We start from the raw sequence: 11,851 nt of genomic DNA, 5'->3' as shown, positions 1-11,851 counted from the left end.
CCTCAGCCTCCCAAGTAACTGGGATTACAGATGCCCAGCTAATTTTTTTTTTTTTGTATTTTTGGTAGAGATGAGGTTTCACCATGTTGGTCAGGCTGGTCCTGACCTCAAATGATCCACTCACCTCAGCCTCCCAAAGTATTGGGATCACAGGCGTGAGCCACCACGCCCCACCTATTTATGTATTTATTTTTGAGATAGAGTCTTGCTCAACTGAGTCACCTCAGCTGGAATACAGTGGCACAATTTTGGCTCACTGCAACCCCCACCTCCTGAATTCAAGTGATTCTCCTGCCTCAGCCTCCTGAGTTGCTGGGATTACAGGCATGCACCACCATGACTGGCTATTTTTTGTGTTTTTTGTTTGTTTGTTTGTTTTAGTAGAGATGGGATCTCACCATGTTGGCCAGGCTGGTCTTGAACTCCTGATCTCAAGTGCTCTGCTCACCTCAGCCTCCCAAAGTGCTGGGATTAGAGGTGTGAGTCACCATGCCCGGCCCTGTTTTGTTTTTAAATAGCCAAAGTAAGAAAGCTGCAGGCTCTGAGAGTAAGATGCAGGAACTTGCTGGTGGTTGTGGGAGGCTGCATGCGAGGTGAGCAGAGGCTGGCTGGAGTTGACACTCATGCATTCTCGTTGAGATGTTGGCATGATGTTATGTCTTCCCAGCATTGTCCTCCCACCCCTCCTCACCCCCAGGATGACTTCTCAGGTCAGAAAGCCTGGGCTGATATTATGACTTCTAGAACAGCGGGAAGGAGAATGACCACTGAGCTAAGACCCAGCCTTGCCAGCGGGCCTAGTGCTGAGAGTTTGGGGCAACTGTGATGTGGATTCACGTAGTCTGACTTGCTTGACTTGCTTCTCCTTGTACCTTTCCCTGATGCAACTTCCAGCTAGACTTTCAAAATGGGTGATTTTTCCTCATTGGCGACAGACCCAGACTATCGCATCCTGGAATTGGCAAGTCATGAGCAGATGCTGCAAATGTTAAATGTCATTCAGGCATAAACCTGAGAGTCAGAGCCCGGAGCTCCCTTCCTCTCCAGCTGAAGTGACAAGTCCCTTGCCTGACTGTGCCTTGGGTTTCCCTTCTGGGAGCGGATGCAAATCACTCCCAGAGCCTCAGGCCCTGCTGGAGGATGTGATGAGCTCTGAGGACCACACTTCCCAGAGTTTCTGTGTCTCTCTTGAAGGGAAGCTTTCTGGAGGCCTGGGTGCACTGTTGTCTCTGGCAAGAGGGACAGCATCAGGTTTTAGCTTGAATTTTAATACGTGCAGGGTGCTTGACCAGCTTCTGGCATTTGGAGCTGAATTTTAAACTAGCAAGTCTAGAGTGCCTTTCATTTAAAAACAAGAAAAAAAAAGTGTATATATTTCAATATTTCAAACTTTCTCTTCACTTTTGGGACTGAACTCCTGGGGCAAAAAATATCCTAACACTTGTGGTCATGGAAGGGATTCCCACAGCAGTGAAGTGTATGTGTTTTCTAAGAGGTCTAACTGAGTCTCTGTGAGCTGGTTAGCTAGTGTGAGCATCGAATGTGTGCCCCAGAGGGTTCTCCTGCCTCCTCCCGCTGGCCTGAAGACAAGAATGCTGGGAGTCCAGCTCTCCCCTCACGTACGCAATCCCGTCTGACTCACTGCCCCTCGACATGGGGCGCTGGGCTTGCAATGTGCACAGCACCCTTCAGCTGGTTAAAGGGGACACCCAGAATTCTGAGCCCCAGGCCCTGCCCTGGGTGAGTCACTCTCAGTACCAGGCAATGTATTGGACACAGGCATGAGATGAGGACTGCTCAGAGACCAGTGGTCATTATGAGCCTGGAGCACAGGTTTGGAGTCAGAACTCGATTTGCATACTTGTTTACCTACTTATTGGCTGTGTGAACTTGGGTAACTTCCAAAAGCTTGCCAAGATTTATCATGTTTTTACCTCTAAACGGGTGGACCATGAGCCATCTTGAAAGCTGCCATGGGGATTAGATAATGGAGTGGATGTAAAGTTTTCTGAATGAAACCTAGCCTGCAATTAATTGGTGTTTAATAAATGATGCCCATAGCTGTCATTATTCAAAGCTGCTGGGGTTGGGGTGTAAGGAGGAAGCCCAGCGAGGCCCAGGGAGGGCAGAGACTGCATTTTGTTAAATGAATGAATGAATAAGATGGATTTGCGCCTTAAAGACTGGGAAGGCTTTGGTTCTTTGGAGGGAGAAGAAGAGAAGATGTTCTAGTTTGAAGGAATGAATACAAAGCATATCCTGACTGTTTTCCTAAGGCCTTGCAAGGAACAAGATCCTTTCAGAATTTCCTCCTCCACAAGACACACAAATAGATGCATACTTTACACATTCACAGACCCATGTGTCATAGACACAGAGAGAGTACACGGAGACCCACGTGACACACAGGCACACACACACAACCCTGTCATGCATACATCATCATGCACACAGACACAATCCCGGAGACACACAATCCCAGAGAGACACACACAGAGACATATACAGGGGCTCATATGACACATGGACATGCAGACACTCAGAAACACCATCATGCGTATACCACCGTGCACACACACAGACCCAGAGATACACACCACACACACACACAGACCATCAAGCACATATCACCATGCACACACACACACAGATTCATAAACTCATATGCAGTGAGTCAGTGGAAGAATGAGGATGATGACCCCTGGTGCTAGCTCCTTCTTTTCTCCGGGTTGCATTGCCTTCATCGTAGAGCCCCCGCAGCTCTTCCCACCAGCCATATTCAGTGGAGGAACCTGTCCCACATCATCGCAGGAACTAGTGCAAGCTCCCTTGGCGTTTGGGTTGGTGTATGCTGGCCTCACGCCTGCATAACTCTTTCCAGTGGGGTCTACTGAGCTCCTCCAGCTGGGCCTTCCTCCTCCTGTGGAGGCCAGGTGCTGGGGGTCACATCTTCCCTGCAGCCAGCCGGCACTGCTGCCCAATACAGGGGAAAGGATCTGTGAACTGAAGGTCAGCCCGGGCCGCCAGCCCCGTGAAGCACAGGCCTGATGCTAGGCAGTAACTTTCCTCCTGAGCATGACAGTTACACACTGGAATTCCAGCCCGGCCTCCTGAGGTGGGAAGAGACAGAAGAGGGCCGGCTCGTGGGCTGGGTTTAGACCTCAGGCCCTTTCTTGGCTCGCCCCTGTCCACGTGTCTTGGTGGCACGGGTCCTGCGGCCTGAATAAGGCTGTAAAGGATCCAGCATCCAGACTGGAAGGCATAATCCTGCCGCTGGCAGCATTCCTTCTGCTGTGGTGGAAAGGAAATGGAGCCAAGTGCCATCACTTCAGGCCCACGTACTTTCCACCGCCTTTCAGGACCTGAGAGCATGGCCTGGCTGTAGACCCTGAAGGCTGTGGCAAGGAGACCTGAATCCCTGGGCACCCAAAGAATGGTTCTGTTCAAACTCGTAGTTCATTTGCATCTCGGCTGGACAGGGCTGGGGCAGTTGGGGTGCTGGGTTCCTCCTGCCTTCCAGCCCCGCTTGGACCAGCCCCACCTCCCAGTCCCTGACCCACTCACAGTGTGTGTGTCTTCCCCTGCACCTCGGGGTGGCCCTGGGGAGGGAACTGGAGTCAGCTGGTATTCTCATCTGTAAGATGGAGATGGTAATAGCTATCAACCACCTCATTACAGCATGTGAGGGTTAAGTAGGAGAATGCACTTCGCATAGGGCTGGGCACCTGGTGCGTACTTTGCAGTAGCTGTTGCTATTGTATGCTGCAATTCATGGTGTTTGCGGATCCATGTGAAGCTGGGGACAGTGAGGGGGCTGGAGGCATAGGTGGAATCAGTCCTGAATGGCTGAGAGCATTTTGCTCAATATTAGGGTATTACATAGACAGAGGAGCTAGCCAAGGGACAAGGTTAGATCTGTGTTTTAGAAAGAGCCGGCTGCAGTGCCTCATACCTGTAATTCCAGCACTTCGGGAGGCCGAGGTAGGAGGATGCCTTGAGGCCTGGAGTTCGAAACTAGCTTAGGCAACATAGTGAGACCTCATCTCTGAAATATATTTTTGAATTAGCTGGGCATGGTGGTGCACACCTGTACTCCCAGCTACTTGGGAGACTGAAACAGGAGGATTGCTTGAGCCCAGGATATGGAAACGGCAGTGAGCCCTGATCACACCACTGCACTCCAGCCTGGGCAACAGAGTGAGACCCTGCCTCAAAAAAAAGAAAGAATTAATTAATTAAAAGGAAAAAGAAGGCTCTTTGGTGACTGGCCCTGTGGCAGACAGACGGAGGCAGGGACTCAGTCAGGGACTGTTGGAAGAGCTGGTGATGGCTGGCCGTGACTGATTCAGGAGGGAGTTCCATAGAATTTGGAGCCTGTTATGGCATGTCTTGGAAAGGCATTAAAAAGTGCCCCTGTAACTCCAGGGAACCTCTGCTCCTCTCATCCAGCTTAGCCTCTTGAGGCCCCCTCTCATCCAGATCCCCGGGAGGTCTAGGTGGTACAGGGACACTCCAGCTCCACGTCGAGGGAGGAGGAGTGCCCATGTGGCAGGGAGGCAGGCACCTTCCTCCCGCCCATGCCCCTCCAGCCCTCCTCTACTTCCTCCCAAAGAGTCCTGCCAATGAATTTTTCCAACCCTGACCCCAGCCCCTGTCCTTTACTCCACAGATAGATGGGTGGGGTGGGTATGGGAAGGGAACCTCAAAGTGTTTGCAGTCTCTCCTTTCCTTGCTGCAGCCAAATAGTTGTCCCCAACCCTACCTCCCTGATCCCTGCCAGGCAGGTGTGGGTCTCTGCACACAGTACACTCAACGCCAGGAATCTCTGCTTCCTTTCTCTCTAAGCCCTGTCCCTTCTCTCAGGCCTCTCTAAGGATTTTTGAACAGAGGAATGCCCACCCCTGGGGTATAAGGTAGTGTGCAGGGTGGCACCACCAGCTTCAGGACATCTGGGGCTCCTCTATCTGAAACTCAAGTTTTACTGAAAGATGAGTCAGGGAGACACACACAGACACACTCACAGGCACATACACAAGTACTTTGGAGTGAAATGCAAAATCCACATTCAAAGAACACTTTCTCTCCCATGCATTTATTTCGAGTCCTATGCAGGAGGAGTCCGCTGCCCTTTGCTCTCCAAGATCTTAGGTTTGGATGTGGGAGAAGCCCATGGGCCCTCCGAGTCTTCTCGGACTGTTCCAGGTCACCCCACTCCCTGTTGGGTCCTGGCAGCCTCACTACCTCCCACGCATAGCGCTTTCTAACTGCAGCTTGGGCCATGTGCCCCTCGGAGGTGCCCAGAGCTTACTGCGGGGCCCAAGGGCACAGGCAGGCCAGCAGCAGGCCCGGCCGGTAATCACTAAAGAAGGACTGGTTACCTGGTGTGTCTGCAGCCAGGCCAGAAGGGTAACCCTCTCCTTCCATGCCTCCTTCTTCCCAGAACCTGAACATCCAGGTGGAGGACATTCGGATTCGAGCCATCCTCTCGACCTACCGCAAGCGCACCCCGGTGACAGAGGGCTACGTGGAGGTGAAGGAGGGCAAGACCTGGAAGCAGATCTGTGACAAGCACTGGACGGCCAAGAATTCCCGCGTGGTCTGCGGCATGTTCGGCTTCCCTGGGGAGAGGACATACAACACCAAAGTGTACAAGTAAGAGGACTGCACCAAACAGGTGGTTTTGAGGGTATCTGCCCTGTCTACCTAGTTAAAAGAGTCTACCCTGGCGGTGGCCTTTCCTTGGCCAGGCATGGCCAGGCCAGCTAGTATCCCTGCAGGCAGCCTGCACAGAGCTCCTGGGCTGGGCCAGGCAGCAAGTTCAAGGGCGCCCCGTGGCATCCTTACCCTTGAGGAACTCACACGTCTATAGGAGATAGACCCTAATCCCTAGAGTAGCCTGAGGGAAGGCATATTGCAGCAGTGAGGTGCAAGGTATCCCCATCCCAGATAACCCCAACTCGGGATGCTGCCGGCCAGCTCAGGGACTGCATGAGCTAAGCTAGGACAATACCCTGGCCAGGCCGGGCAGAGACAACAGCAACTTAAGAAGAGATGTTTACTTGCCATCGGCAAATGATTCTTCTGAGAAATCTGGAAATTGCAGCAGGTAGTTGAGAAACTGATCAATGCAGCTCACTTCATCCAATCCAAGTTAAATCTGACAATGCTGTGATGGTCTCTGAGGTTAATATTTCCCAGTGGGGGAAAGAAGTAGACAGGGACAGAACCTGGAGTCGTTTGACTTAAGGGGTGTCCAGTGGAAGGATTCGAGCACCCCAACAAGTGGATGGCTGCATACACTTGGGGTACTTGATTGGTCATGGGGTCTTCCTCCCTCCTCTTAATAATGATAGGAATAGTAGCGTCTCTTTACTAAGGGTTTACAGTGTGCCAAGCACTATTCTCAGTCATTTAATCCTCACAACACCACTGGGAAATAGGAGTCTGTTTTAGAATTGAGTAAACTGGAGAAAGGTGATAGAACCAGGAAGGGGCAGATCCTGGCCTCTGGTGGTCCCCTGTGTCCAGCTGTGCAGACTCTCAGCACTGTCTCTTTCCTTCCAAATCAGAGGAAGAAAAGACATGGCTTCCATGTCAGGAGACCTGACTTGAAGCCCCAGCTCTACTCACCAGCTCCCTGGGGTGCTGGGCAGACCACATATCCCTCCCTGACCCTGGCCCAGCCCTGCTTGGATGGGGTGGGCCATACTTTGATCCCAGCCCCCAGCCCCCTATGTGGGTGAATGAGTGCGGCCGCAGAGCTGCCCAGTTGGGTAAGCACACAACACCCCAGGGTGACCACCATGGTGACCCCAGTCCCCAGACATGGCCCAGACCTTCCTGTTGGCACCAGGAGTCGCCATCCTCTGAATACTTTGGAGAACTCCCACCTGACTCCTTCCTTGGTGACACCTTCTCAGCTTTTCTTACCAATTGGAGCCAAGAAAAGCAAACCCCCTCCCTGGCAGGCTTCCTACCTGGCTGGCCCTACCAGTGCCCCTAGCCTGGCACAGTTCCGAGCTGGACAGCACGCGCCTCATTCAGATGGCGTTTGGAAGCCATCTCCCAACCATGGCCAGTCCAGAGTCCTTCTTGGCTTTTGAGGAGTTGATCTTAGGCCAGTTTCAGCAGCTGGGCCCTGGGTAATCCTGTTACGTGCTGGATTGGAACCCCCTCCCTGCCCCTCCCACCCTCGCGTCTATGGCTTTGCCTTTTCAAGGACGGGGAGGACGAGGCTTCCAAGGCTGAGAGCGATCCAAGGAGGGGGTGGTGGGTGGTGCTGTCTGCAGGATGGGAGATGAAGAACAGAACCTGCTGGAAACCAGCCCTTCCTGCAGCCTTCTAGCTGGAGAGATGGGGCGGCCTTCCTAGCGGAGGAGTTGGAGGGGAAGCACTACCTTCTCAGCTTGTCCCTGTCATTTTGTGTTCATGTCTGGGAGTCGGTTGACAGTTAGGCCTACATGTGCCCCAAAGAGAAAGGTGCTGGGAAGACTTTCTGTGCCTCGGTGGGCTGTCGGGGCTAAACTGCCAGCAAAGGGCTAGGACTCCTAGGGAATTGTAAGGCTCAGAGACCACTGGCCTAAGCCCTGGATCTGTATGGAAGAGGCCTGAAGGGCAGTGGACTCAGGGTGTCACAGCCCACACGCAGCAGAGCCTGCAAAACAACCCAGGTCTGCTCCAGGGAGAGCACCACCCAGCAGTCTCCACCTGCTGGCCCCACTGCAGCTCCTGTTCTCCCCAGGGTAGGGCCAGCTCAGAAGCACTGGCCAGTCTGAGGGCTGGGGCAGGACTGGCCTGGGGCTAGGGATATCAGTGGGCCCTGCTCAGAGGCTGAGGACTGCAGAGGTCTGGAAGCCAGACTGAGGACCGTCCCCCTGCCTGGCACTTGAAGCAGTGGCTTCCGGTTGCATCTTTCCCGTGTCCCTTTCCCTCTTCCTACAGTCTGTGGCTGCTGCTGCTGGCAGCACACCTCTGAGGCCCAAGAAGGGACTCCTTCCCTCCCGCCATGCAGCACTGCCCACTCTATGCAGGAAATTATTTTCAAAGTAATTCTCAGTCTGGGGTGGAGTTAGTAATCTCCATGTATCCACCAAGGTCCCTGAAGAACCTTATAGCCTCAGAAATTCACCTGCTTAACCCCTGAGGGCCCCCCATCTTGGGCCCCCTGCTCCACTGCTGCCTTACTGGACTGGCTCCCTCTGTGAACCTGCTGGGCTGGTGGCCACTCGGAAGCCTTAGAGCTGCCCCCGGCCGCCAACTGCAGCTCTTCCTCAGCACCTCTGCTTCCCGCAGTGATACGGTTTGACGGTGTCTCCACCCACATCTCATCTTGAACTGTAGCTCCCATAACCCCACATGTCGTGGGAGGGACCCAGTGGGAGGTAACTGAATCATGGGACTGGGTTTTTCCCATGCTGTTCTCATGATAGTGAATAAGTCTCATGAGACCTGATGGTTTTATAAAGGCCAGTTCCCCTGCACACGCTGTCTTGCCTGCTGTCATGTAAGACGTGCCTTTGCTCCTCCTTCACCTTCCGCCGTGATTGTGAGGCCTCCCCAGCCATGTGGAGCTGTTGAGTTTATTGAACCTCTTTCCTTTGTACATTATCCAGGCTCGGGTATGTCCTTATTAGTAGCGTGAGAATGGACTAATACCCCCCAGTTACCAGCACACACCCCAGAGGCCTCTGCAGCCACAGGTAGAGTCAGGGGCTCCTCACCAAGGGCTGCTCTCTGATTGGCTTGGCCATGGCACTGACTTCCACATTGGGCTGGGGTGCAATGCATGTACCTTGAAGCTAATGAAGCTTAAACTGCAGGCCCCCATTCCTGGTGCCGGGAGGGAGCATTTTGTACTCATGATTTTGTTCTCCCGAAAGTAGGATCTCAATACTGACATCATTTAATTGAAATGAGCTCTCTAAGCAGAGATTCTGCATTTAATGTTGCAGCTCAGGAAGTTAGAAAGGCCTCCAGCGGTTTGCTTGGTTGATTGACTGAAATGTGGACCAAAGTGTGGCCCACAGTGAGTAAGCAGAAATGCTGACCCCGCCTCTGTTGTGTGTAGAAGACAGAACTCAAAAGCTTAGGGAGGTTGAATGTTAGAATGGATCTTACCTTTAAGACCTCCTCACCCACACTGTCCTGAAGACACGCCTTTCACCTTGATGGTGAAAAGTAAATATATGAAAGGAGCCCCAGCCTCCTTGAGGAGCTGTGATCACTCTTCTCTGAAGGCCAGGACTCACAGCAGGAACAGCAGCCACTGAACCAGTAACCTGAATGCGATGGGAGTAATTGGCTCCAGGGTGGCAGGGGTCCCGTGGCTGTAGTACTGCCAAAGGTGGACGTGCTGACCCTATTGGACAGTGGAGTCAAAGCAACGATCAGTCTGACTGCTGCAGACCTGTGGTGTTGGCTGGTTGATCATGATGTTCCTCGAAGTGAAATAGACAGGAAGCCTACTAAGTTTGTACTTAATAATCTGTATAAGCAGAAAAGTTCTAGGCTGAGCAAACAAAAGTCTATCCCGAATCATAAAAGCAGAGTCATGACCCCTCAATCCATTCCCATACTTGAGCCAGTTTTACCAGTTCCTGAATGAGGGAAAGGCTGGGTACCCTCAAGGAAGCACCCTGGTACCCTGCCAGAAATTTATACTGTATTCTTTCTCCCAGTTCTCCAAAGGCACCTTTTCACCAGGATGAGCGTGCGTTGGAGAAAAGGAAATAATCAGATCTTTTGGACTAGTAGCCACTGGTTCTGAGCTGACACTAATTCTAAGAGACCGAGAACATCAAAGTGGGGGCTTATGGGGTTTTAGCTTAAGTCCATCTCAAATCCATCCTGTGTTATTTCCCCACTTCCAGAAAGCATCATGGAAATAGTTGTACTCAGCAGCTGGCAGAATCCCACATCTGCCTTCACTCTAGGTCAGGGGAGCGCCGGTGGGTAGGACTCTTGGTTGAATCAGTCCAGCTTCGTGTTCTTCCTACAGTCCAGCTATTGGCCTAGCTGCCTCTTTCACAGGCAGGCTTCCCGCTCCACTCCACCCAAGGCTGCCTCACTCACTCCAGTCACCCCTCCAGTCTCCAGGCCTGGAGCCGGGTGGGCTATCCACCACCCTCCGAGGGCCTCTGTCTGCAGCTCAGAGGCCTGTCCCCAGTGAAACACTGGGATGGAGGAGGGGAGGGGCGCCTCGGCGAGGCCTGAATGTGCTAGAGGGTCTGCAGCACATTCCTGGGGGCTGATGTCAGAGGGATCTGGGCTGCTGGGGACAGTTGTTTGCTGTGGGCTCTGCATTGTCCAGTTAGAACGCAGGACATCTGTTCCTGGAGAGGGTGGGGCTGACTGACGGCTAGAAGCAGAGGGGCTTTCTTGAGCCGAGGCAGGCGGTGAGGTCTGACCAATCCTTGAGCAGCTGGTGTTCCCCCCGAGTATCTTCTCCCGCCCCTTGTCGGGGCGTCATGGAACATGCTGTAGGCTTCCAAGTGCAGGGGCCTTGCAGGAAGTGTGTCGGGAGGGCAGTGGTTCCTGGAATTATTAATAGCCCTCCTGAGCAGTTCTCTGCTCTGGGCTGCCGCTGTGGTGAGCACGCACCCTGGATTTGCCAGGATAGTCCTTGGCAAGATTCCGTGTCATTGCGTTCACAGGCACGCTAGAATTCTAACAAGTCTCAGATTTGGGTTAAGGAGAGATGATAACTGTGTGTGTAGGATTTGCCCCTCCTCTGTCTTCACACCCCATTCACACTGAGATAAAGGAGGTACTTCCAAGGCTGCTGGACCAGCAGGGATGGGATCTCGCCTCTGCCCTGTCTTGGGGTCAGCCTGCCCAGCGAGGCCCCTCTGCTGGCTCCTTCTGGCATCTCACTGGGTCCTGCCATGCAGGGACAAGCACACGGGCCCTGAAAAGCTGGGTTGGCATGAGCAGGCAGCAGGGCCTTCCTGGACCTCCTTTGTTTCGAATTCCACCATCATTCAGGGCCCAATTTAAAGTCTTCTCTTCTGTAAAGTCGTCTCTCATCACTCCAACCACGGAATCCCTCCCTCCTCTCACTCTTCTTCTTTTTTTCTTTAACCAAATACAGTTTTATTTATTTACTTATTTATTTCACAAACTCTTATGTAGCCCTTCCTATGTCTGGGCACTATTTTAAGTGACACGTATTAACGAATTTAAACTGTCACCACAGGCCAGGCGCAGTGGCACATGCCTGTAATCCCAGCACTTTGGGAGACAGAGGTGGGCAGATCACCTGTGGGCAGGAGTTCAAGACCACCCTGGTCCCAGAAGACCTCAACCTCTCCAGAGTGCTAGCCTCTGCTTAAGGGCTAGAGTCATGGGAACCCAGATGGGGTGAAGGAGTCTCCTGCCAAGACCTCCTTACAATGATATGACTTTGCAGAAATTTGGAACTACCTCCAAATACAGATTTATGGCCCGACGTGGTGGCTCATGCCTATAATTCCCAATACTTTGGGAGGCCAAGGGAGGCAGGTTACCTGAGGTTAGGAGTTTGAGACCAGCCTCGCCAAAACAGTGAAACCCTGTCTCTACTAAAAATACAAAATTAGGCAGTGTGGTGGCAGGTACCTGTAATCCCAGTTACGCGGGAGGCTGAAGCAGGAGAATTGCTTGAACCTGGGAGGCGGATGTTGCAGTGAGCCGAGATCGCGCCAAAGCACTTGAGCCTGGGCAACAGAGTGAGACTCCATCTCAAACAAAAAAAAAAAAAAAAAAAAAAAAAAAAAAAATGTCATAACAATCTAGTGAAGTAGATACTATTACTACTTCTGATTTTGGACATGAGAAATTGAGGTACAGTATCCTTTTTGTTAGCCAATCTATT

The 11,851-nt window shown here is 52.4% G+C and overlaps 1 protein-coding gene across 2 annotated transcripts in view; it reads left to right on the top strand.

Annotated features, from left to right (window-relative positions):
• LOXL2 (lysyl oxidase-like 2) overlaps positions 1 to 11,851 on the top strand; it is a 100,225-nt gene that overhangs the window by 53,073 nt on the left and 35,301 nt on the right. For both annotated transcript variants that reach the window (XM_011939859.1, XM_011939860.1), the window contains one exon: positions 5,441 to 5,652. In XM_011939859.1, the coding sequence (XP_011795249.1) occupies positions 5,441 to 5,652 (212 nt within the window). The remainder of the gene's footprint in view (positions 1 to 5,440; positions 5,653 to 11,851) is intronic.

This window comes from Colobus angolensis, unplaced genomic scaffold (genome assembly GCF_000951035.1).
Source record: "Colobus angolensis palliatus isolate OR3802 unplaced genomic scaffold, Cang.pa_1.0 Scaffold184, whole genome shotgun sequence".
In the NCBI taxonomy this organism is placed as follows: Eukaryota; Metazoa; Chordata; class Mammalia; order Primates; family Cercopithecidae; genus Colobus; species Colobus angolensis.
Note: the sequence above shows the minus strand (reverse complement) of the source record. Positions and strands in the feature narration are given on the sequence as shown.